At 43.2% G+C, this 27,144-nt stretch overlaps 1 protein-coding gene across 1 annotated transcript; it reads left to right on the forward strand.

Annotated features, from left to right (window-relative positions):
- The first annotated feature begins 635 nt into the window (after positions 1-635).
- Positions 636-22,685, forward strand: CTSS (cathepsin S). The gene is made up of 8 exons (XM_088467733.1): positions 636-725; positions 10,616-10,745; positions 12,752-12,874; positions 14,213-14,374; positions 15,471-15,695; positions 19,722-19,884; positions 20,423-20,525; positions 21,140-22,685. Exons 2-8 carry the CDS (start codon positions 10,617-10,619, stop codon positions 21,237-21,239), a joined length of 1,005 nt encoding a protein of 334 aa, XP_088323859.1. The 5' UTR covers positions 636-725; position 10,616; the 3' UTR covers positions 21,240-22,685.
- The last annotated feature ends 4,459 nt before the right edge of the window (positions 22,686-27,144 follow it).

Here is a 27,144-nt window from a genome sequence, read left to right on the forward strand (position 1 = left end):
TGCTCAACTATGACTATCCTTAAAACCTGGACTGTTAGTGTGCCTTGAGGACCGCGGTTGGGAACCCCTGATCTAGACACTGTGGATCCTCTATATTACACCCCTCAGTGACGCCATCACGCAGTTGCAGAATGACAACTTCATTCAGGCAACCCCCCCCCCCCCCAGCTTCCACAGGTAGTAACTACCATTGACGGACTGTAAGTATATTTTTCCACCTTGGAACGGCTTTCAGTGCTTAGGAGGAGTGGGACTCGTAACATTTTTTTTTTAATTATTAATATTCCCGCCTATCACAGCAACACAAGGCAAGGGCTATTAATTAAATTTACCAGGATAGTTTTTGGATTTTCATTTCTGATTATGCATTTCACTTTTATATAGCAAAGAAAAGACAGTAGATCATCACAAAGTTAAAATGAAAAAAAAATGCTCTTAAATGAATTCGCTGCAAACTTTCTTTAGTTTATATTTCAACAACTTTGCTGCAATACAACCCTGTGCCTCTTCTTGCTGAGCACATGTGTGGGTGTTGAAACTAAAAAAAAGGACAATATCTATGATTGGCAAAGAAACTTATGATACATCGAAAGTGAAAATAAGTCTGTCTGCTGCCTTCCTGTTCTCTGTCACTAACCAGCCGTGGTATAAACCTGACTTGCTCTCAAGCTCTGCCTCACAGACACTTCCGTCTCTCAGTCCGGGTTGTTGTGGCATAAGTACAGGTAAGGACAAATTCTCCTAGCATTTGGACTCAATGCTCGCTGGGCAGCTAAGGTAGGTTTCAACAGACCAATTTCTATTTTGACGGGACTCCGGTTTTGTTTGCAACCTATATGGTGTCTCCTTTATTAAGTATAAAGCACACAATAGGTGGGGGTCATGGGTGCTATAGTTTGAAAACAGAGTCTGTAGTATCTCTATTGAACAACTTCAAAAGGTTTTTGTATAAATGTAACACAGTGCACATAGGGCCTGATTCAGACCCGGTCACAAGCGCTCCGTTGTGCTCATGCGCGAGACCTGGCTAGCGACGGGAAATCCGTCGCTCCGGGTCTCGCACCACAGAGGGCGAGCTGTCGATGTTGAGTGACAGCTCGCCCCCTTTGGTGGGCGGGCCGGGGGGGGGTGGCTGCCCAAACGGAGGCGTTCCCGAGGGAATGCTTGCCGTTTGGGGGCGGCCCCACTGACATCACGAGTGATGTCAGTGGAGAGCTTCCGGCTCTGTTAGAGCCGAAAGCTCTCTGGGGCTTGCGATGAACGAGACCCTACCACAAGGGTCTCGTCGCAAGCCCGATGGTCGCGATGGACTTGCTATAGCTGTGGGTGGTCACCCATAGCTATGGAGGCCGCTCCAAAAATAAAAAAAAACGCCCTGATTCAGAGCGAGCGCTGTCAGAGCGTCCGGCTCTGAATCAGGGCCATAGTTCTGCTGAGGAGTCTTTCAGTGTAACTTTCCCTGGTCTCTGTACAATTACAGTATACTTTCACAGAACTTATCAGCCATTTCATACCACAGGAAACTACCTGCAGTTTCCATCAGTGGAATTACTGACAGGTTGTCTGCGGTGCACAGGAGAATAAAAAAAATCTTATCCCTCTATAAAAACATGTCTCTGTTTTTGTCACATATCTGAAGTTCTGCTAAGCCAATTAAATGTATTTGTGTATATCAGCGGTTCCTAAAACCCAGTCCTCAAGCACCCTAACAGTTCAGGGTTTACGGATACCCCATGCTTGAGCACAGGCGACTTAGGCCCTCATTCAGAGCCGTACGCTCTGAGCAGAGCGCACGCTCTGAATGAGGGCCGGGCTCCATTTTCATGGAGCGTCCTCCTGGACGCTCGTATAGCTGTGGTTCACCACCCACAGGCTATACGAGCGTGCATTGTGATGGTCGCGATGGTCGAGACCATCGCGACCATCGAATTTGCGAGCCGGAGCCTGCGGTTGAGGTTTTCAACCGCAAGCTCCGGAGTGATTTTGGCTCTATCAGAGCCAAAATCACTCCCACTGACATCACTAGTGATGTCAGTGGGCCGGCTTCTGACGGGAGGCGTTCCCGTGGGAACGCCCCCGTCAGGGAGGCACGCCCCCGGCACGCCCACCAAAGGGGGCGTGCTGTCAATCAACATTGACAGCACGCCCCCTTTGATCGGACACAACGAGCGAAGGACTTTCCTTCGCTCGTCGCGTCTGGCGCATGCGCACGACGGAGCTCCCTCCGTCGTGCGCATGCTCAGTCCATAACATCGACCCACTTGCGAGCGGACAGCCGCTCGCGAGTGGGTCTGAATCAGGCCCTTAATTTGTACCTCTTTCATTTTGATATAACCATCTGTGCTCAGCCATGGATATCCTTAAAACCTGGACTGTTATTGTGCCTTAAGGACCAAGTTTAGAAAACACTATGTGTATGTGTTATTTTCAGCACATTTATAGAATAACTCCTGTATCGTAGGATAAGTAGTCCTATAAGTGACTGCCTGCATTCTCGTAGATGCGGGTTCAGTCTCCCCTGTGTGTATGGAGTGTTTGCATCTGATAGAAGGATCCTGGCACTGTGTGTGTGTCGCTACCAGGAAGCCACATAACATGAAGTAATAGCTCTCTCTGACCATGGTAACTGTATTAAGGAACAGAAGTCACGCGTTTCTTGCCAAACACCTCAGCTGAGAGATGATAAAATGGCATACTGATCAAAGGCAGGGAAGCAAATCATGAAACGCAAGCAAATACAGCATATATATCACAGACAATTCCAGAGCACAGCACAAACATACACTATATAAGACCATAGGGCCTATAGATGGTGTATGGTGTACAGCACGGATGGTGTAATGGTTAGCATTACTGCCTCACAGCACTGAGGTCGTTGGTTCGATACCCACTACGGCCCTAACTGTGTGGAGTTTGTATATTCTCCCCGTGCTTGCGTGGGTTCCTCCGGGTGCTCTGGTTTCCTCCCACACCAAAAATATACTGGTAGGTTAATTGGCTCGTAACACAAAAAATGACCCCTAGTGTGTATGTGTGTGCACGCGCATGTGGTAGGGAATATAGATTGTAAGCTCCACTGGGGCAGGGACGGATGTGAATGGCCGAATATTCTCTGTAAAGTGCTGCGGAATGTGTGCGCTATATATATATATAACTGGTAATAATAATAAATAAATATATTTTAACTTTAAAACAAGCAGAGACAACTGTTTCCACAGGTCCGAGGACATAACTAAATTTCACTATTTAACAAAGTAAAAAAAAAAAAAAACCCGGGAGATAGCAGAGATTCCAAATCCCTGCGATATGAGGAGACAAGGAATGATAGTGGTTGGGGCATTACTGAGAAATTTGTTAAATAGGACCCTATATTATTGATAATAAAAGTTGTATAAATCTCTATTAGCGATAACGGTAGGACAGCACAGAATGAATTGGCAAGGATAAAATAGTACTAGTTTCATATCTGGTAAAGGTAATACTAATATAAAGTGCAGACTATTCTATTTATGTACAACACAAGCATAGAAGGTAAAATTAAGTTGCATAAATCAAAAGCATAAATGATCAGTACTGAAAGAATAATAAAAAAAAAAAGTACATTTAGTATTTTAGTTAAACTGTCCTACTGGAACAGGTCACAAGCGACCATGCTCTCATGTCAGCTGTGAGAGGTTTAGATGACAAAGTCGTAGAGGACGTAGGCTATAGGGCCTGCATAATGTTTTTTTCTATTATCATTCTGAAAGCCGGCGTATTTACGCAAACACACAACTACACATAGCACGTGATTCTGTTGAAACGTACTCACGTAACTGTGCCTTAATGCCTACACCCAGTTACCTCCATTAAGCTACAAGTGAAAATGCGATTGACTTGTGTACAACTCTGATTTGCCAGTACTTGCGTACGCTCATGTCAGGAGCATACCATTTAAACGCCGGGCAGACTGGTGGCAGCGCATATATGTTATAACTGGTAAGAGGAAATGCTCGTGCAAAACAGCACCTGCCAGCCGGCACCCCCAAGCACCTGTGCCCTAGGCTGCAGCCTGTTCAGCCTAATGTTTGATCAGACACTGACACGTGAAGCTAAATCGACTGGACTTGAAAATCTCCTTACAGCCTATTCATATTGAAGTAGAAATGATGATAGACTACTAAATGTGATCTTTTAATTAATTATCAATTATAGGGAAATTATATTATAGAATTAAAAATGTTATACTGGTAAAAATAGGAAATTTTACAGAAATTTGTGTAACTCATGTATACAGTATGCTGGCAATGTGGTAAATATATGCTGTGCATGGCGGCATATATAGCGCATGGTGGTAAATATATACTGTGCAATCACAGATTTTACTGTAATGACGCCTGCTATAACTCTGACACACAAACAGCCTTAAATGCTGCATTGTTCCCGGCCCAGTGGACTTATGATTTGCAGGGTCACATTGACATACCAAGAACCTGCTTCATATTTCTAAATTAGTAAACGGACATCCAGCGCCCCTGTCTTTCTAATGCTATAGCAGGGGTTTCGGGGTGTGGCCGACACAGAAGCATGTGACGCAGCTTCACCCCATGCATAAGGGGCTGTCTCAGGCTGTCCACCCACACGAGTCCAGGCGGAGACCGTGATACAGCGTCCAGGTGCACCTAAGGGTCTCCATGTGGCAAACTCAGACTTGTAAATGAGTGTTAATTAGCTTGAGAACCTGGGTAGTAACTAGACATCTGTAAATCCCACAGCAAAGTTGGTAAGGGACCCTTGTATTGGCCAGTGGTGGGAACCTCACAAATACACAGGGAGCATTGAGAGGGAAGGTTGCCCCCTCCCCTCAGTTGTGGGTCCTATAGCAGATGACCCATAAATTTAGTCACAGTGATTGATCATGGAGGGCGGTTCCAGCTATTCAGGGACAGGAATCTGTCTTCTTTACACATGGCTAGAGTATACATATTGGCCCTTTGTAAAAGAGTATCCTGCGCTCCTGTATGACCCTCACCCACTCTCTGTGAACTGACCACCTGTCAGGTTCCGGGTCTGGAAAACAGGATTCTCCTGAGCGCCACTCTGGCGGAATCCAGTCACCATGTAAGAAACCCATTTCCCATCACATAACGGACTGACGGAGTTTAGTGTAGGGCAAGAAACTGATTGGCTGTCAAAGTTCAATACTAGAGAGCAAACTGAGCAGCTATGAGCCAATTGGCTGACATCTACTGTGTGATCAAAGCAGTGCCCAGGTAGTCTGTACTTCCATCGCCTGAGCATTTGTGCCGCAACCGTGCCAGGGTGGGTGCTCTTTATTGTCCACTGGGCTACTGGGAATCAGCTTACTTGTACACTTGAACACTAGGTAATGGCCTCTATTTTGACACTGTTTGCTGGGCCACCAGGGAATGAGCTCTGTATTGCATATTGGCCCTGATTCAGAGCCGGACGCTCTGAATCAGGGCCCACTTCCATAATTATGGAGCGTCCTCCTGGACGCTCGTATAGCTGTGGGTCACCACCCACAGCCTATACGAGCGTGCAGGATGATGGTCGCAATGGTCTTGACCAGCGCGACCATCGCCGCTGTGAGCCGAAGCCTGCGGTTGAGTTTCTCAGCCGCAAGGCCCGGAGTGATTTTGGCTCTATCAGAGCCAACATCACCCCCACTGACATCATTAGTGATGTCAGTGGGGCCGGCTTCTGACGGTAGGCGTTCCCTTGGGAACGCCTCCGTCTGGCAGGCACGCCCCCGGCGCGCCCACCAAAGGGGGCGTGCTGTCAAACAAAATCGACAGCACGCTCCCTTTGATCAGACACAACAAGCGAAGGAAAGTCCTTCGCTCGTCGCGTCTCGCGTATGCGCATGACGGAGCTCCCTCCGTCGTGCGCATACGCAGTGCACACCATCGACCCACTTGCGAGCGGACAGCCGCTCGCGAGTGGGTCTGAATCAGGCCCATAGACCTGGCCAAAAGAGCTGTACTCAGCTGCCAAGAAATGGGCTTTATAATGTACATGATCCACCTTGCAGTGGTCTCTATAGAATATCAGCCTCCATGCCTTGGGCTCTGATCTGAGTACTAGTCACATGGCAATAAGCGCTCTACACTGCGATTACCACACACACCAAACACCACGGTATGGGATCTGTATTGTCTATTAGCCACAAAAGACAGGCATCCATATACATTAGTAGGGATTCCAGATGTCCTTGTTTACTTGTGACCCCCTGAGCCCATAGAACGGGCTTGCAATGCCCGTTCTATGGGCTCAGGGGGTCAATGTCCCCATATTGTGGTGTCGGTCAGAACAACATGAAAGCTGTCACCATTTATTTTAAGTTTTTGCAACAGCAGAGGTAAACCAGTTTTTCAGAAATCCACTTTTTATTATGTTTACATGCAAAAGTATCAGTCATTTATTTACAAGTCACCGTGTCATCACATTTATTACTTCTGCTTTCACTGAACAAAACAAATAACCAGGAAATACTGAGGGCAGCATAGGCATTTCCTGCCTGTTACCCAACCAGTGTCACATAAGTATATCTAACTAGAAATGTTTCTTTATTTCCTCAAATAAATGAGGTGTATCTAGAAATGAATGAGCCACAGAGAAACATTTTGAAGGGGCTCAGCTGGAAACCCACAACCCATTATGCCGGGCATAAATAGCATAAACCCCACTTCCGATTAACCAAACACACTAATAAATGTAATGTTGCTGAAAAGTAACTTGTGGTATTGCAGCAGGAGGCATGCATTACTGATCCGAGTTGCGTTCTAGAATGCAACATCAGATCATCTGCGATCCCATCGGCCGGCTAAGTGGCCCACATGACCCTAAGTGACCCACGGGGACATGCGAGCCAGTCGCTGCAGATGCACAAAAGAGGCCAGGAAATCTCCGTCGGCCGATGTCAAACACTGAAAGTCTGCTGCCGAACTGTGGGCCTGATTCAGAGCCACTCGTAAGCGGCAGCTCGTTCGCAGCGAACGAGCTGCCACTTACGAGTGGCTCTGAGCGATGTTTGCCCAACTGCGCATGCGTACGGATCGTTATACGCATGCGCGAACCAGTCAGTGCGGCCGAAATTCATGTGCTCGCAAAATAGCGAATGCCTGATAATTTGAGTGACAGGATGAGGCGTATGTGGGTGGTAACAGGGGAAGGTGCTTGAAAACGGGGAGTGGAGATCAGAACGCAGGCGTGCTTAAAGGTCAAAACGGGCGTTTTATGGGTGTGCATAATTAATACAGCAGCGTCATTGACCACGTCACTGGGGTTTTTTTTTAGCCAGAACTGCTCGCAAAATTGTGGTAGGAAAAACCAACCCCAAGAATAGCGAGCAGTTCATACCTTGTTCGATGTACTCGATTAATCTAATACATAGCGGACATGACGTAGGATGCGAGCGGCCAGGGGGCGTAGTTTCCCAAAAAACGACCGCAAGTTTTGTTCGCTCGTTCAGACCTAGAGGCGTGAACAGACCGCAAACAGCGAACGGTTCATTTGAATAGCCACCCCTATTTTCTGGACGAGCGAGCGCAAATAGCGACCGGCTCTGAATGAGGGCCAGTGTGCGAGACCGCAGACCTGTTCTGCGCATGTGCAGTACGGGTCCGGCGCAGATTCCCGAATATCGTGAATCTGCGTGTTCCATTCAACTGCGTCCTCTGCTGAATCAGGCCCAGAGGGCAGCAGCCACACCAGGTGGTAGATTTACTAAAGCTTCTAAAACAGACAAGTGGTGGTGTTGCACATAGCAATCAATCAGGTACTGTCTATGATTTTCTACAATGCAAAAGAGAAATGACAGCTTCATTCCGATTGGTTGCTATGGACAACACATTCACTTTTCATTTTTAGAAGCTTTAGTAAAGCTAGTCACAAGAAAAGTGCTTTGAAGTTATTCTCTGCCTGACCGGTTCTCCTACATGTCAGTTCCTCTCTCTGTTCCCCTACTTATTTTGTATAGAAAAAAAAGTTTTTCCTTTTCCTGTGAACTCCAAATGGTGTTCAATGGAGGACAAAAGCCCTGAATGCTCTCAGCAAATGGTAGAAGGTGATAAGAGTTGATTTTCTGTCCCGGGAGATGTGGCAAGAGCACTAAGTGAGTGCTTCCGATAGGTCTTCAGTGTTAGGAAACGTGAGAGCGGCCCAGTGGGTTAGCCCTGTCTCCCTCTGCCATTATGGGTCCCAAAAAAACTCATTGTCGATCCTGTGATGTAATAAATGTTAATCTAACCACTTCCAACTGATTGCGGCATTAAAACACTGTGATAGCCAAGCTGCTTAGCCAGCCCATCAGACCATTGGCCCTTTTGGCATTTGCCAGAATTGCCACATGCCGGATGGCCAGTCCGGCAATGATTGGTGCCAAAAAAATCTGGACACAAGATGTCAGATAAGTATTACATATATAAGCAACCCTTTTTATTTTAATTATGGGGCAATTCATTTTTGGTGGATTCTAGTTTTAATAAATAGGGCTATGTTGGGAGTGTTTCTTATATTCTTAGACTGCAAAGCCCATGCAATTACAATATAGGGCGGTATTCAATTAGTTTTGCATCGGCGATAAAGTTTCGCCTGCCTGACTTTACGCCGACATCACGTGTTTTGGAGCAGAACGTGCGTGCCCCCGCTATTCGGCCTATTCAATTCCAAACCATGCGAAAACGGCAAGCCGCAAAATCGGAACAGGCGGAAAGTGCTGTCAGAAATGGGGAAATCAGTCTGAACCCCACAAAAAGATGCACTAACATTGGGGATCAATGTAGATGTCCCCGAATAGCCCTAATACAGCTATTTGGAGTACTTAAGTTGTTTTAATAGCTTCTTATTAGCGTCTTTGCACAAGTGGTAAAGAATGGCATTAAGTAGTATTTTGGGGTGAAAATAAGTAGTCCTGTCAAATTTGGGGTACATGAAAATGGGCGCTAGCATATTTTGAAGTCTCTAACGTGAAGTTAAAAAAAAAAAAAAACGTGAGAAGCGCACCTGCTGCATGCACCTGTAATCAAAAAAACACCTGGCCCATCCTTGCAGACCCCCAAAAAAGTCTATTTCGCTAGTTTTTATGCTTGTCCCCCCACTTTATACTTTTTTGCCCCCAAAATTAAAGTACTTTTTTGGGGTGTGCTTAACTTTTTTTTCCGGGATTTTTTGACACAGTTGTCCTTTGGGGAGATGTCCCAAGGGTTCTGAGTCGTTTCCCCACCTTTGCACCCCAAAATAAAAATTTTGCACTTCTTTACTCCTGCTATTCAGAGGCAAATCTTTTTCGCCTATTTACTATTACATTGCATTGACTTTCCACGGACGTGAAAAGCGTTTGGAATTGAATACGGAGATAAGTTTCCGCCACGCGAAAAGACGCAATCGGCGATACTTTTCTGCGGATCTCTGCTTTTCGCGTCTAATTGAATACGGCCCATAGTTAAAAAACAATTATAAATGCAACAGCTACCCCATCAGAGTCAAAGGACCTCACGTAGAGTTGATTGTACTCTAAAAACAATGTAGGTAAAAAGAGTAAAACAAACCAAAAAAAAAAACTGGACCGTAGTCCCCAGTTTTAAGCCGAAAGCCACAGTCTTAATCAATCCAACACAGGTAGAAAGATATCAGATATAAAACAACCCTTCGGGGACTGTTTGTCACATTTGCGTGTTCTCGTCTAAATGTAGAGTCAAATTACTGATCCCTGGCAGGGTTGCATGAATACAGCCACAAACTTGCATAATACAGAAATACCAGAAAAAGCCTTAGGACGCATCAGTTAGGTATTCTGCAGTTCCTTGTTTCTCAGTGAGTGGGATGTGTCGTATCTGGACAGCCTTACTATGGGACCTATTGATCATATTGATAGATATGCCACAAAAACAGGCATTTTTCAGGATGGGGTACCCTAAAATATTAAGGATCCCCCAGATGTACTATGGAGGGATCACAGCAGATGTGAAGGCTGCACATTGCTTTTCCCCGCTAGCACAATCCACCCAGGCTTCTATAGGCAGGTAGCAGCTGCGCGTTCCATAATGGAAGGCATTGCTTTAGCTACGCTTTAGCCACTGGGTGCTCTGATCTCTCCCTCCTCTCCTGATGTCATCAATTTCTGCCTTAATCTAGACTATCATCAGCAAAAAGAGAAGCACTTTTGCTTCTATCTGCAATAACCTAAAATAGGCCAAAGGCTTTCACGCACATTGAAAACGGCCCTGTGCCGAACAGTTGGGCTGCAAAGCAAGCAATGGTTCCTGCCATATTAAGAGGTTAGAACCCCAAACAACAATGGCAGTCACTATGCATTGTGACTTTCAGCCAGACCTGAGAAGTGAGAAGTATTCAGATCCAATCAGGTCAGATATGGCGAGTGCACACATGGCACAGTGGTTGGTAAGTTCATTAGAATCACCACGATGTGTGGGCTGCACTACCTCAGACATCTTTATTTCTGGCAAGATTACTGAAACTGTAATTTATGACTATTCTGTGTTTTCGTAGCTATTTAACAAAAAGCAAACATTAATGTAGGTATAAAGATCTGTTACTGTGAACATGCATGGTGTATATTGAGAGGAACTTGAAGTGTATTTCTTCTGTACAGGATGAAGTCCTTGGTGTGTGGTTTACTGGCGGCCCTTGTAGTGGCATCTGTGGATGCCTTTATTGACCCTGCACTGGACAACCATTGGACATTATGGAAAATTACCTATAATAAGAAATATGAACACGAGGTATGGGCCATGCTGAGATATGTGTATATAACTGTATATAACTGATTTGCTGCCACATCTTTCACAAACTCGCAAAGACTTTTCACGGCAACATGTTAGATTTCACCGATTTGCCAATCAAATTATGATCTTGATTTGCAAATCGGTGACTTTTAACATGTAACATTGTAGGCGAACATCGATGGCCACCAGTCGGAATTTCCTGACCAGAGTTTCGAAACCGATCAGAGAATCGGGAAATCTGTTGTTAGATGTATGGGGCCCTTACACATATGGTTCTCACCTTCAGTCTTCATGTACCACCAACAGGCCATGTTTTGTGGATTTCTTTAATCATGCACAGGTGAACGGATCTATGTTGCTGGGTCAGTAAATATCCCACCTGCTTCTACAGACAGAAAACCTCAAAACATAACCCGTTGGGGGTACTTGAGGGTTGGAGTAAAAAAACAAACAAACACTGCTCTAAACAATTGGCCAAATTTATACAAAGTTTTTTTTATCTGTTGTTCATTTCTTGATGACCGATATGATACTGTTCTATTAGGGCAGATTTATCAAAATGCAAACCCAAAATATGTTTGAGTTAGGGATTTTTATCGCTTTGCCCTATACATAGAGGGGGCAATCATCATTCATAGCGGGTTAACTCCTTCTGACAGTAAAATTTGCTCGATAGTTGTACCACCACAATACCTATTTTGTATTTTAGTAATTGCCATTACAGGATGGAAAGGACAGGTGGGTATCATTGAAAAAAAATCTTTAATCTTTGAATAAAGCAATTTTTTTTAATGTTTCAATATTCTTTATTATTTTGAAAATTATTTTTAAGATTTGTATTTTTTTTTTTTTTTTTGCAAAGTTTTACTGAAAAGCCAATTCTGGTAACTACAGATAAATAGGCCCTGAAACTCCATAACTTCCCCTGTGTCGTTTATTGCCAAGATTCTCCTATACGCCCTTTATACACTTTATCCTTGTCCTTCTCTTTCCTCTGCATCTTGTGTTTATAACCTTTCCATGTTTTGTTTATGGTCCAGTCTCCCCTCCTCCTGTGTCTGGCCATTGCTCCCTACCAATTCCTGCTATGCCTTGTCTGTGCCCAGGTAGTTACGCTGTTGTTGGGTATGTCGGTGTTATACTACACTCATCCTGTTACAGTTGACAGGAAGCTCATCTGCCCCTGTTATGAGATTTAGTGGGGACTATAGAAAATCTTTGGGACACGTGCTAGGGCACAAATAACTAGCAATGCCTCCAATCAACATTTACTTGATGACAAATCAATTGTGTTCAAATTGTTACCAACAGTTCTCTGCATTTAAAGCATAGCCATCACCTACACACAGTGCAAGGAGCCATATTGTGTGATGAAAGAGCATTCATCAGAACGCAGCTCAGGGCGCAGTCAGCATGCTGTAATGCCATCACTGCTTCCTAGTAATCTGAAAGGCCGCATTCCCGTGCACAGAGCAGCAACTAGACTTTTTGGTACCCTGGGCCAGAAAGAGCATTGGCGCCCCTTCAACCCGAAAAAGGGCGTGTGGTCTCATGAGCTGCCATCAGAACTTGTGGGGCAGATAGCTCCATGTGTAAAGTGTCTGACTGCCATGTGAGAGGTGAAAGGTTTGAGTCCCGGGTATAACGGTATTTTGAAATGTGTGTGTTAAATAAAAGATGATGTGACTGAAGATGCTTGGGTAGGTGGCTCGATGGAGGGCGAGTCGGCCAGGGAGGAGATAGGGGCGGCCAGGAGATGCGGGGGATAACAGAAAAGGATACTATAGGTGAGAATTATTATAAATAGAAAACTGACAGGCCTGAGCGGTGCCCTGTGCCATGACACATGTCGCACCACCCTAGTTGCGGCCCTTCCCATGCATATTGACAATAAAATGGCTGCCTGCACTATATGTACACATTAAGAAGTCAGATAATCATCTATGCAAAACATAAGTTAATTTTGTTTGCAGCAAGTTAATTCCGTATTGTATATGTTATAGAGAGAGGACCTCACAAGGCGAATCATCTGGGAGAAGAACTTAAAGTTTGTTACACTACACAACCTGGAACAAGAACTGGGGATTCATTCATACACTGTGGGAATGAACCATCTGGCAGATATGGTAAGTATTGTAACATTTTTAAGCTAGTATATCTGTTCTTGACCATAAATGATCCTTAGCATCCCATGAAATTAATACTGTTATTAGTATCAATATTTGTACATATGTATGAAATAACTAAACTAGTCCCCCTGCTTATGCTGTAAATTCCTTCTTGAAAATTGGAGTGCCAACTGAAAAAGCACTAAATGAAAACTGATTTCCCATAAAAATGAATTGAAATCGAATTAATTTGTTCCTAAGGTCATGGAAACTACATCAAAATGTAATAAAATGCATGGTCTTTCCACATTTCCTCTAAATACATCACGTATAGGGGGAATTCTCCTTGGCTGCTTCATGTAAGATTTCTCAGGTGTCCAACCATGTTACCGGCTATCTGGACATGACCAGACCTGCCAGGGCAAATCTTTTAAGAGCTATGGTGGCCTGTCTGTGGGACTTGCCTAAACCAATGTTCATTAGGAACTTGTGATATCACTGAGGCATGCGAAACCTCAGCAATGTCGCTAGGTCCGAGTGAATTCACAGTCAGTATTCTCATTCACTATTGGTTCAGCCTGAACCAACAGGCTCTTCATGGTGTGTAGGCAATGGGAGCGCTTGAAGGATATAAATGTTACAAATTAAAGTAACAATATAAAAATATACAAACCTGTAACATATTGACTTGCGTCTCAACTAGTTATAGCAGTGGTTCCCAAGCTTTTTTGAATCACGGCACCCTAGAGTATCAGCATAGTTTTCACTGCACCCCTAAGTTTAAGTTTGTTATTGAGAAATTCGGGAAAAAATAAAGTAAAGTAGTAAAGTGAAGTAAATTGTACTGACCTGTCATCCTTCGGTTCAGTTATGTGGTTGTGGACAGGTTTGCACTTCTGTTTGCCCATATATTTTCATTACAATGACTATAAATAATTTGATTTGGTAGTGGACCACCAACCTGAGGCACCCCTGCAAGTGTCCCGTGGCACCCCAGGGTGCCACGGCACACAGTTTGGGAACAACTGAATTATAGCACAGTAACAAAAGTAGAGTGCACTACAGAGCAGATACAGGTGGAAGAGGTACCAAGCTATATAGTCAATGAGTTGGGGCTTTTGATGAGCTTCGCAGTAGAGATGTGTTTTTAGTGAATGTTTGAATATAGTAAAATTGGGCAGAGTAGTAAATATCAAGGTTATGATGAAAAGTGGTGTAGGTGGTGAAAAGTAGTGTAGGTGGTACTATCTATTAAGGAAGAATGGCAGGCATGGGTGCTGGGAAGATCTGGGATCCACTTCTGTAATAAAACGTAGAAGATACAAGATACTAGTAACTGTTTTTGGTTTTCTTTAGACCAGCGAGGAGGTGCTAGCCCAGCTTACTGGTTTAATACCACCTTCACGTCAAGGAGGGAAGAATTTTTTCAGTGACACATGGAACATTACTCAGCACTCTAACGTGCCAGACTCCATGGACTGGAGGGATAAAGGATGTGTCACCAATGTCAAAAACCAGGTGAGAAGGCTTTCATAATCATTGTGTACGCTCTGACAACCAGATGCATAAGGATGGTGTGGCAGCATAGATCCGTATGACCGTTTACAGAGGGAAGTGTGCAGCTATTTTTTAACCACATTCTGCGTGCGGCTCAGTCAGGCCCTGTGTGAGCAGTGTACATTTCTTTGAGCGTAAGACATTATGACACTTCAAATGTGCTGGCTTTCTACTCCTCATACATTTCTGCATGCACAATCCTAGGAGCTGTAGTTGCAGCATGTATAGTGATACTGTAAAGTAGTGAGGTGCACAAAGCATGCCACCAATAGTATACATTAGTGCCTGATACCCCAAATAAAGCAGCACAGCAACAGAGCAAAAATGCAGTATATGGTACTCTGCAAAATGCTGATGTACCAAACTGAGTGTGTCAATAGTAAATCATTACAGCACAGACAATATATGTAGCATTATATATGAAAAAATTATATACCAGAAAATTATATACCAAACAGGGATAGAAAAACTGAACAGTAAATACTGTCTGCTATGGTAAAATGGATACATAGCCCCTTTCTAGTTCTGGCCCAGGCTGCCACCATGCCCACTCCAGAAACATGAATCATTTTACAAAGCCCTGTGACTATAGAACTTGTAAACCCAATAATGTTATATGCCTCCTCACCTCCACCCTTGTATCTATGGACACCAGGCAGTCATCTCCCCGCAAACCAATGCTTTCCACTATTACTACTGATAGGAAAGAAGGACCCTCACTCTGTAGTTTAAGGGGGTTAAGAATAAAAAAAGTGACTGACATAAAATAGGTTTTCCATCTATTGCCCACAATCAAACATATAAGTACCTATTTCATGTTTACAAAGTAGAATTATAGACTTATAAATGACTGATCCACTTTAATCCTGCGTAGTATTTATATTAACAATTAACTGCATTTTTTGGTGATCGACCTTTTCAATTATGTTTTTAGGTAAGTTACAATGGGGTGTGAAGGCAGAGATTCACATGTACAAAAATGCCACTGACCAAAAGAACACATGTAAATCTGCGCCACCATCTATAATAAAGTAACTTAAGGTCTATGTTTTTGCAGGGTGCATGTGGATCTTGCTGGGCGTTCAGCGCAGTTGGTGCTCTGGAGGGGCAGCTGAAATTGAAATCAGGAAATCTAGTTTCCCTCAGTCCTCAGAATCTTGTAGATTGTTCTACCAAGTACGGAAACCATGGCTGCAACGGGGGCTTTATGACCGAAGCCTTTCAATATGTGATCGAGAACAACGGCATTGATTCTGATGCTTCCTACCCCTACCATGCCCGGGTGAGTAGAAACCACGTTGTCAACAGTATATAAATGAATATATAAATTATAAATAATATGTTTGAAGTGAACCTGTCACCTACACATAGTTTAGACACTGCTTGTGAATGCTGAACTAATATTGCCGAGAATGTAGTCTATCGATTCACTAGGAACAAGTATCTCATGACTATAAGTCAGGCCCTCATGATTAGTCAGGCGAAGCCTCATTGATGTCACTTGTTCCTGGTAGACAAAATAGTTGCGTCTACTGTGTGTAGGTGACAGGTCCACTTTAAACTCAACTTTAACGTGGGCTTACTTTGGATTTGGAATAAAGTTCTTTACATTATGAACCTACAGTTATTATCACTGTAGATTTGGTCATTCACACTCTGAGTATTCACAAGTCAAAGTACAATTACAGTGGGGAGGTCTGCATTTTAAATAGGTTTCCATAATAAGTTCTCGTATAATGGTGACTAGCATGGACTGCATTTGGTACAGTAGTCTCTGCAGTGCTGACTGCATTGTATTTTATCTTTAAGTTGTCTGTAATGTACACTGGTCACTAAGACAGGGTACACACTAGGCGACCCGCCAATACAACGCTCGATGGTACGACGGCACAATATATCGGGCGGGCGGTACACAATCGCCCAATATATCATTTACCTGCACCACTCACCTTCCTATTATTGGCAACTGGAATGCTCCATCGATGTGCATGCACAGCCGACGGAACGACCCTGATGTTGTCTTGGGGAACGCGCATAGTGCATACACAATAGATGATATGTCGGCCCAATTCGGCATATCATCTGAGTCTAGTGTGTACCCAGCTTGAGGTTCTCTATACTGTATACATATCTCCCATGTGCACTGTAAATACTTGCCATTAGAATGCTCTCTGTGCACTGTAAATATGTTACTACACTACTTTCTGTATTGCATTTCGGTCACTGGAATGCTCTCTCTAGGCCTGATGCCGAGTTAGGTGAATGCTCACTTGTACTGCGCACGGCCCACAAAAAAAGCTGCATAGGCTTGTGCAAATGAACAGTTGCATGCGTCTACACTTGTGTCTGCTTGCAACTAGACAGGTGGAACAGGTAAGGGAAGGTGTATGCTAAGGTAGAACAGGTTCCTTAAGGGCTTGTTAGCTTCTGGAAAGTCCCTCTGAGCTCTGTGTCTGCTCTATGTACGGTGTACTCCTCCCCCTCCGCCATTACATGGCTTGCAGAGAGCTGTGAGCCTGTGTGTTACTGGTAGCCATATTTTGTGCAGCCTCCAGAGACATTTTGAAAAGGAGATAATTTGTAGAAGTACTGGTAAGAAACATGACTATCAGATGCATTCTTAAGTGGCACATCATGCAACTAAAAAGAAACAAAGTAAACCTTATATGGGGGGTGGCTGCTTTAACTGTTATGGACAAGTGGGACTCGTTCTAAGAACTGCAGTAGTTCAAATTAGGGGTTGGGGGGGCTAACCTAAAAGTTCCATCCTTATAGTTGCTGTCACTCAGGGAGAAGGTGGGGTTAGGTCACCATCCTGACAAGGACGCAATGACGTCATTAAGTCCCACCTTTTCCAGGCGAAACCCTGCAGTAACAGTTAGAAGTCAGGAAATGAGAAAGCTTTAAATGTGCTCTTTCCCCACCACCTTGGCACCCACAAACTCAGGGTACCGTCATTTGTTTTAAATGATGTGACCCCCCCCTGAGAAGTTATCTCTGGTAATCATGTGTGCTCCACGGCGACCCACTGAACTGTACAAATCCTTATGAAGCCCAGCAATAGGAGAATACCTCTCCATCCTGGCTTCAACAAAACTAAGAGACATCCTAATTTGATAGAGCCCACCCCTTTAAATTATGTGTCCTTTTAGTGTTTTTTGTCTGGTGATGGGGGTAGAAAGGAACTTTGGGCCTGATTCAGACCCGGTTGCAAGCGCTGTGCGCTCGCAAGCGGCCCGATGGTCTGCGTACGCGCATGCATAGCAGTGCGCGAACTACTCATTGCAATCGCATACCGCCCGCTCGCCCAGCAAAGACAGCCCAGCAGAGAGAGTGACAGGATAGGCCATTTGTGGGTGGTAAGTGCATTAAAAACGGGGGAGTGCAGGTGCGAACGCAGGCGTGCCTGAGTGTTCCAATGCCGTTTTTAAGGCGTGCATAATTAACAGGCGGCGTTATAGTCCATGTCACTTTCCTGTTTTTTACACTGAAGTCCTCGCAGTGATTGCGGTAGGGTAAGGCTACCGCAAGTTCTGCGTTAGATTCCGATGGTGCACAATGTACCAATGTTTAAAGACACTTCCTGGAGATGACGTGCGCTAGTGGGCGTCTCTGCATACTCTAATGGGCGTCTGTATACGCATAGCGATCGCTCGCACAGCCAAAGTGGGTGTACTTATGCCTTGGCGAGCGATCGCATCTCATGACGTCAATTTGGAAAATTTGCATACGCTGGATGCGAGCGAGTCTGAATCAGACCCTATATGTGTACAATCTCCCTGATCCCAGCAGTGAAACAGGGGGGCACACTCTTTTGGTGGAATGTGCCACCTTAGTAGTTACTATTTGGTGATCATCAGACAATAACTCTCTATACTACAGAAAGCATTAAGAAGACTAGAGATGAGGGGTTCTAATGCAGAGATTTCCCCCATCCTGGCATTAATAGATATAGGGGACTCCTTATTTAATGGAGTAGGTTGCCTATTTTTTTTTTTAAAGTATATGTTTTTGAGCTACCATATTATTCCTCCACATTTATTCATTTAATTCAAAACACATAAAAAGTAAAAAAAATGCATTTTCATTTTGAAGTGCTGATTTTCTTTTTAATTAAAACTTATGCAGAGAAACGTGTATCAAGGCCAGTGCAAGGACCTCAAAGTACAGTATTTCTTAAGCCTTCAGACTTAAAGATCTTGGAAATTGCCATATCTATCAACCCAGCAAATTCCCAGATCTCAGCCCGACCCTGGTAAAGAGCAGGGTCGTGGACCTGGGACTTCGTCCCGTGTTTCTTTTCACAAATAACATGTATTTGTGAAAGGGGTATTAGGGTCTCATTCAGAGCCGCTCGTAAGCGGCCGTTCGCTCATTCCGAGCGATGTTCGCACATCTGCGCATGCGTACGGTTTGTAATACGCATGCGCAAACCAGTCAGTGCGCCGAAAATCGTTTGTTAGCTATATAGCGAATGCCTGCTATTTTGAGTGACAGAATGAGGCGTATGTGGGTGGTAACAGGGGAAGGTGCTTGAAAATGGGGAGTGGAATTCAGAACGCAGGCGTGCTTAAAGGTCAAAACGGGCGTTTTAAGGGTGTGCATAATTAATACAGCAGCGTCATTGACCACGTCACCTGGTTGTTTTATAGTCAGAACTGCTCGCAATATAGCGGTAGGAAAAACCAGCCACAAGAATAGCGAGCAGTTCATACGCTGTTCGATGTACTCGATTAATCTATTAAATAGCGGACATGACGTATGATGCGAGCGGCCAGGGGGCGTCTTTTTCAAAATTACGACCGCAAGTTTTGTTCGCTCGTTCAGACTTATAGGCATCAACAGACCGCAAAGAGCGAACGGTTCATTTGAATAGCCACCCCTTTTTCTGAACGAGCGAGCGCAAATAGCGTCCGGCTCTGAATCAGACCCTTAGTGGGGACTAGAAAAAAAAATATAGCTTTGAGCTCATGTTCTTACAATTTTATTTTGAGTAGATTATCGTTGCCGTGTGAGGCGAAATAAGCAAATTAATGCTATTTCCCAGAGATTGAAAGCCTGGGTACTGCATAAATAATTACTGATATTGATGTTGGAATATGGCCAGCCCAAAAAGTACCAAAATAGGCTAATCAACAAAAAGGTTAAAGAATTAATAAACTCATTGTTAACTAGGGACATTCTGTGTTTAACCATTGAAAAAAAAAAAAGGAAGGGATTTTTAAAATACATTTGAAGCCACACTGGTGCTGAAGTTTTGATATATGAATAATATAGTTGATATTTAATTATGTATTTTTTTTTTTAGGACGAGCAATGCATCTATAACCCATCTTCCAAGGCTGCTACTTGTACAAAGTACACAGAGGTTCCCGCCTCTGAAGAGGATCTGAAAGCTGCTGTAGCCAATATTGGCCCAATATCTGTGGCAATTGATGCAAGACATCCCTCCTTCTATTTGTATAAAAGTGGTAAGTCTCCCCCTTACTGTATATTGGCTGAAGAGTTTGTATGTGTTGCTGGCGTACATTCTCCAGTGGCATGTCTAGTCACTGTGCAAGCGGGCATAGCTTTGGTGGATTGTGGGTATGGCTGGATGGGATAGGAGTGAGAGGTCACACTGATCATAATGTCCCCAGTCACGGACATTGACATTATAGTTTATCGCCAAAAATCAGATATTGCGCTAATTTAACAAAAGAATATCTCCCGGGGAGTCACACCCCCGCCCCAGTGATAGTGGCCCAGATTGGCACTGTAAGAATGTTTCACTTTGCCGGACACAGTCGTACGCATCTGTTTGACAGCTGTTGCGCAGGCTCAGGCGAAATTAAAGCCTATGTTTAATTGGACATGTTATATTCTTTTGGTCTGTTATGGCCATCCTGAGATGGTAACTACAGAACAGGTATCACGGCGGTATAAGTAAATAGCTTTCCCCTTGCAAAGGGATACCTAAAGCTTTTAGCACCATATGGCAATCTGTGCTAAACATTGTGTCTTCTCTAGGTGTGTATGATGATCCTTCCTGTACTCACGATGTCAACCACGGGGTTCTTGCTGTAGGGTACGGAAACCTTGGGGGAAAAGATTTTTGGCTCATAAAAAACAGGTATGATTTTATTTTTGTCTTTTTTTATTGTTTTGTTGTGCAGGAAAATAAAGCTTGTCATACTATACAGTATAGTGAATACCACCATATGTGGGTTAGAATTACAGTGATAAAAGCAACGAAACGCCTATCAGGATAACCACAGGCTAGTCCTGAATTTTTAATAACAAGAATATATTTAACAATGTTACATATCTTACTGCCATTGTTTACCAAAATTTCTCGTCCGCTTTTGGACATCTATCCCCTTTTTGAGTCCTGCTCACCATTTAAAGGAAGGGCAACAATCTGAATGCCCAGATATTAGGATGTGCAAAACTTGCCAAACTCTGGTGGAAGGAGCTGGGTGAATCAGCTACCGAATAGACACCCTCATTCTCCTTGTGGTCTGCCCATAAGATATGTCAATAATAATTTGTATGAGTATGAAATGAGATTCATATTATGGAGAAAGTAAGAAAAAAAAATAGTAGCATTTACACGGTGATATGGTTATACAGTGTTTTATATGCACACAATTCTAACGTTAGTACATACTGTAACTTGTTATGGATTATATTTAATTTATGATTAAACTGTGAGTTCTCATGTTTGCTTTTCTCCTTGTCTTTCAGTTGGGGAGAGAGTTACGGAGACCAAGGCTATGTCCGCATTGCAAGGAACAAGGGGGATATGTGTGGAGTAGCCAGTTATGCTTCCTACCCGCTAATATGAAATTAGCTTCAAGTGCCCACAAATGTAGCAGGACACCAAGATTTTCTGTGGTCAGAAGGGATATTACATCCTTTAGACCTGTGCTAATGGAAATGAATTTGAAGACTTTCTTAATGACTGCTGATAAAGCATTCACCCCTGTTTTTGTAATGCAAACTTAGTACCTGCAATTTTCAGGCATCTATTAACCTGGCCTAGCTTACTACAAACCTAATGCAAATCCGCAATGGCAGATGATCATGTTTGCTAGGTTGTTTTGCAACTTGGTAAAAGTAGTACCATAGAAAAAGCACTGGCTCATTGGAAGTTACTCTTTTTCAGAAACTGCCTAGAAATTGTCATTTTTTTAAAGAAAAAATACATTAGTTTAGAAAAATTTTCAAAATATATTTAAATATTTTATTGTAAAAAAATACTTAGCGCCCCCTACCGTGTACATAGGCCCCCACTATAAAATTACCTCTAGCCCCCCCCCCCAGAATTAATAAATTCCCCAGCAACAACAGATCCCAGTAGCATTACCCCCTCCTAGTGGTGATAGATCCAGTGGCACACCCCCCACCCCTTCCCCACCAGTGTTTATATACATATACCCTCCTGTATTAGTAACCCCCCCCCAATGTGTCCCTATATACCTGTAAAAATAGACTCCCCCAGGGTAAATAGCAGTTTTGGGGACTATCACCCCCCAACCTCCTGCCAAAATAGCACCCTTCTTTACTTCTTTACCCTCTGCCACCTGGCAATGTCCCGCCCCCTGCCATTGCCCCTCCCTCCTAAAGCAGAGTGGCAGGGTGGACTGATCATCAGCACCCCCTGCTGCAGTTGAGCCTGTGCTTGTAGGGGGGGGACTACATTCCCCTCTTTGCACTTTTAGTTTTAGGCGCATGCACCCTAGAGTACCGTTCGCACAGCATTCTGGGGTACCATTTTGGCAGTGATGTCAGCGGTCACAGATCACAACATCACTGCCTTGGGGGCCATAGTAGAAGGAGGTGACCCGTTCTGCATGGGATGCAACCATGTCAGCTAAGGCCCAGCTGGCCGGAGTGGCATCCCACGCGACCATGCCAGGTAAGTGACTAAGAGGTATATAGACTAGTTTCATACGTTTATTTGCCTTTGCAAACTACCTCAGAACGAAGCAGTAGGCTCATCACTAAGATAGCTTTGTCTGTGGACACAAACAGGACTGCATGAGCAGGTTAGGGTAACCAGGTGCTCCATGTGGGCAATACTAAATAACCCATAATGCATTATGTTTGTGGGATATACTAAGCACAGGAATCTGTAACAAGTTAAAGACATGTATTCCCCTGATTATCAGTGATTTTTATGCCTTAACTGTGAAGTGATTTTAGTTGTTTTCTGTTTTACTTCACAGTAGTGTCACAATATAATGTAACTGCATAATTTAAGGTTGTAGAAATAAAATGTGAAATCACGTGTATGTTGTGTTCAATTTTATTTGTCGTGTTTTATTTTACAAACAGATATTATCATCTAAATGTATTAGTGCATGTCAGGGACCCCAATAGGTATTTAGTAAGTGGTGTGAATCTGCACTAGATCTATGTATTGTCAATATTTTCTAACCAACATATTGGCAATCTAAGCAAAATACTTATTGCACTGGGTTGGTGGTGCTCCCAGATATAATGTCAGGAAACTCTAAATCAAACCAATTTTTTGCTTAGAAGCAAAAATATAGACTCTATGGGTCGTATTCAATTTGAGGCGGAAACCCGTTATCATGGCATGATGATGACATCATTTTCGCCTGTTTTAATTATCCCCGTATTCAATTTCAAAGACTTTTCGCTGGTGCGAAAAGTCTTTGTAAAAAAACGGGGATAACTTTTCTTCACACAATAGGTGGCGAAAAAAAGTGCAGAATTGGGGTTTAGTGGTGCAGGCTTAAAAAAAAAAATAGCCTGCACCCCTGGTCGTTTTAGACATTTTTGCAAACGATTTGCAAACGATCTATGGCCCTGATTCAGGGCCATCGTTTAATCGCTCAACTTAATCGTCTAGTGGATGGGCACCTTTAGGAGCTGATTGGTTAGCTTTATCGCTCACAATTTTATCACTCTCACAGCTTTGATACATAGGCCCCTTTGTCTTTTCTGGGGCACACTCTGGGCCTCATTCAGACCCGCTCGCAAGCGGTGAGCACTCGCAAGTGGGTCGATGTTGAGGCCCCGCGTGCGCAAGCCCCGGAGCGAGAGAGAAATTTTCTCGCTTCGGGGATCACTACAAAAGGGGCGGCTGTCGATGGTGTTATCGACAGCTTGCACCGTTTTGTAGGCGGGGTGGGGGGGTGGCTGGCCAAACGGAGGCGTTCCCGAAGGAGCCGAAAGCTGACTGGGGCTTGCCGCAGACAAGACCCTACCACAAGGGTCTCGTCGCAAGCCCCGATGGTCGCGATGGTCTTGACCGTCAACCTGGCCGCTCGCTAAAGCTGTGGGTGGTCATCCACAGCTTAGCGAGCGGCCAGGAGGCTGGATTTTAAAAAGGAAGCGGCCGCCCTCATTCAGAGCGAGCGCTCGCATTTTGCGAGCGGCTCTGAATGAGGTCCTTAATTTAATTAAAATATAACTTTTATTATCATACACTTAAAAAACAAGATGACAATTATAATCCAATTAAGGATAGTTATGAAAAAACTATTAATAATATATTTGTGAGTGATCAGGCAAAATTATAACCTGTCCCTTAAATCATATTCAATTAACCTATTATTTGGTATTCCTAGGATCAGGAGTTACAGTACGGCTAAATTATTATGTTGTATTCATTTCTCTATTTCATATAGCTGTGGAATTAATTTACATTTCATTACATAAACCAGTTGGATCAGAAATAAATAACCCAGGTTGTAATCCTCTTATTACCCTAAATTCACTGCACATCTGCGTCCACTATTCAGCCTCAGAATAGAGATCACTTGTTATAAAAAAAAAAAGTTATAGGTCTCTCAGAGGTTCTATCAGCCTATTGTGGGTTAAGTATCCAATTCATGTAACGGTTATTCCTTATTGTTACAGATCAGTGGGCCTGATTCAGAGCCGCTCGTAAGCGGCCGCTCGTTCGTTCTGACCGATGTTCGCACATCTGCGCATGCGTACGGATCGTAATACGCATGCGCGAACCAGTCAGTGCGGCCGAAAATCGTTTGTTCGCTATATAGCGAATGCCTGCTACTTTGAGTGACAGGAGGAGGCGTATGTGGGTGGTAACAGGGGAAGGTGCTTGAAAACGGGGAGTGGAATTCAGAACGCAGGCGTGCTTAAAGGTCAAAACGGGCGTTTTATGGGTGTGCATAATTAAAACAGCAGCGTCATTGACCACGTCACCTGGTTGTTTTATAGTCAGAACTGCTCGCAATATAGTGGTAGGAAAAACCAACCACAAGAATAGCGAGCAGTTCATACTCTGTTCGATGTACTCGATTAATCTAATAAATAGCGGACATGACGTATGGTGCGAGTGGCAAGGGGGCCTATTTTTCAAAATTTCGACCGCAAGTTTTGTTCGCTCGTTCAGACTTAGAGGCGTGAACAGACCGCAAAGAGCAAACGGTTCATTTGAATAGCCACCCCTATTTTTTGAACGAACTACCGCAAATAGCGAGCGGCTCTGAATGAGGTCCAGTCTGCAGTTATGGTCTATCATACCTGAAACATAGTTACCATAAGTGACATTCTAACAAAAAAGGGTGACTTTTACCAATTCATCAGACACAGGTTCATATAGCATTCCAATTACTGCATGTTTCTTATGGTGTATACACACGGTCAGATGTGTCAGATGAACGATTTGAACGATTTTCCCAACGATTTGAACGATTTCTGACTGCATTAAAATGAATGGAATCGTCCAAATCTGACTGCAAACACATCAGATGTCAGATAATCGTTATCTGACAAGCGGGAATCGTTCATCGTTCATCTGACAAACATGTCAGATTTTCCATCAGATTTTCCTTCAGATTTGAACGATTTTTAATATCGTTATTGTACAGACCTGAAGGAAAATCTGACCGTGTGTATGCACCATTAGCATTGCATTTACCACTTCATTCACCATTTATTATACTGAGGATATTAACGTGTCTCCTTCACAATGTAAAGGTGCATACACACGTAACACTCTCCCCATGATGTAACTCCTCAGACAGGTATTTCAGCCGGCGCTGTCATCCCACTCTCACCGGTACTACAGCCCTGCACTGTGTTCTCACAACAGGGGGGTGCCGGAGTCTGCAGGGAAAGTAGAAACCGGCTTTCTATTTTCTCCACCTATATTTCTACTCCGTACCCAGGGGGTCTCACTTTCCCTCATTTCTGTTCAATATCCAAGGGTAAACAGATATAGGGGTGAGAGGTCTTCCTCCAATAGGACAGAGTAATCTGTTATACATTGATACTATCTCTATACTCTTGCCAGGTAATTATAAGTGTATGTATAATAGCACAATATAAACTACACAGGTTATTCACCTGTTTAAGTTCTACTATGCATATATTGCATTATTGGTAGATAAACTTTTTCCGTTTTTAATATATTTACACATCTGCATATGTGTTAATTGTGTGTACTACAAAAGATATAGAATAACCTGCAATAGAGATACTCCATTTGAGAGGGTCCCACTGCCTACACAATGTATGATTGGCAAAATTGTGATCTTTTTCATATATACCTGTGTACTGATATGTATTACTGAATCTCTAAATAGAATTGGTGGAGATTATACCAAGAGGAAAATTATCCAATCTGTTTTAAACTACAGGTCAACATGGGTTAATTAATTGAGTTGTGATGAAATGCAGCATATCAACCTATCCCAAGCTGAACATGTGACATTGAGACAGATAGTGTACTCTATAAAAAATGTATTCCTGTCCTGATAATAGGGAGATCACGAGTTCTATATTTGGGTTATTGGTTATTAATATTTCACTCTTTTTTGCTTTATTATATCCTGTGCAATAAAGTAAGATTATATAAACTGCTTAAAGGCCAACAGGTATACACACAAAACAGAGATTTTTATTTATTATAGAAGAGACAATAACGGTAGATTGTCTCTATTTAGAAGAATACTGCAGCAATATATTTGTCTGAAGTTGACTGTGGAAATATTTTTGTTTTGTATTATTGTATGTTCTTTGTCTGTATTATGGAGTCCATATAATGTATTCATTTTTGTAAATATTTATTAAAAGTTATGTTTTAGACAATTTTCTGTCAATAATGAGGGCACCTGAAAGGGAAACTCTTTGCTTTGGAATCACTCTTGTGTGATTCTACACCCAATATATCTGACTGCAAACACATCAGATGTCAGTATCGTTATCTGACAAGCGGGAATCGTTCATCTGACAAGCATCAGATTTTCCTTCAGATTTGAACGATTTTTAAAATCGTTATTGTACAGACCTGAAGGAAAATCTGACCGTGTGTATGCACCATTAGCATTGCATTTACCACTTCATTCACCATTTATTATACTGAGGATATTAACGTGTCTCCTTCACAATGTAAAGGTGCATACACACGTAACGATTTTGTAACAAACTATTTTCTGTCAGATTTTCTGTCAAACTTTCCTTTGAAAAAGTGAACGATTTTTTGAAGTGTAATGAACGATGAACGAATAATGTTCCTTTCCGTAATGAAAATTGTCATGTTGGACAGTCTGAAATGGACGATGAACGATAGCTACAAACGGGAGCGCACTTGAACGATTATCGTTATAACTCATAGACTGAACGATTTTTTTGAACGATTTAATGATAACGACGTCGTTAACTACAAATCGTTCAAAAAATCGTTACGTGTGTATGCACCTTTACTCAAATACTGTGCATGTGTGCGAAGCACGTGAAACACTTATACC

This window comes from Taudactylus pleione, unplaced genomic scaffold, assembly GCF_031769625.1.
Source record: "Taudactylus pleione unplaced genomic scaffold, aTauple2 ptg000073l, whole genome shotgun sequence".
NCBI classification, from domain to species: Eukaryota; Metazoa; Chordata; class Amphibia; order Anura; family Myobatrachidae; genus Taudactylus; species Taudactylus pleione.

What these genes read in the sequence shown, in the direction of transcription:
- CTSS (XM_088467733.1), top strand. Translation starts at nt 10,617, where the DNA reads ATGAAGTCCTTGGTGTGTGGTTTACTGGCGGCCCTTGTAGTGGCATCT. An exon ending in TCACCAATGTCAAAAACCAG is followed by an intron (nt 14,375 to 15,470) that starts GTGAGAAGGCTT and finishes ATGTTTTTGCAG; the next exon opens with GGTGCATGTGGATCTTGCTG. An exon ending in CCTACCCCTACCATGCCCGG is followed by an intron (nt 15,696 to 19,721) that starts GTGAGTAGAAAC and finishes TTTTTTTTTTAG; the next exon opens with GACGAGCAATGCATCTATAA.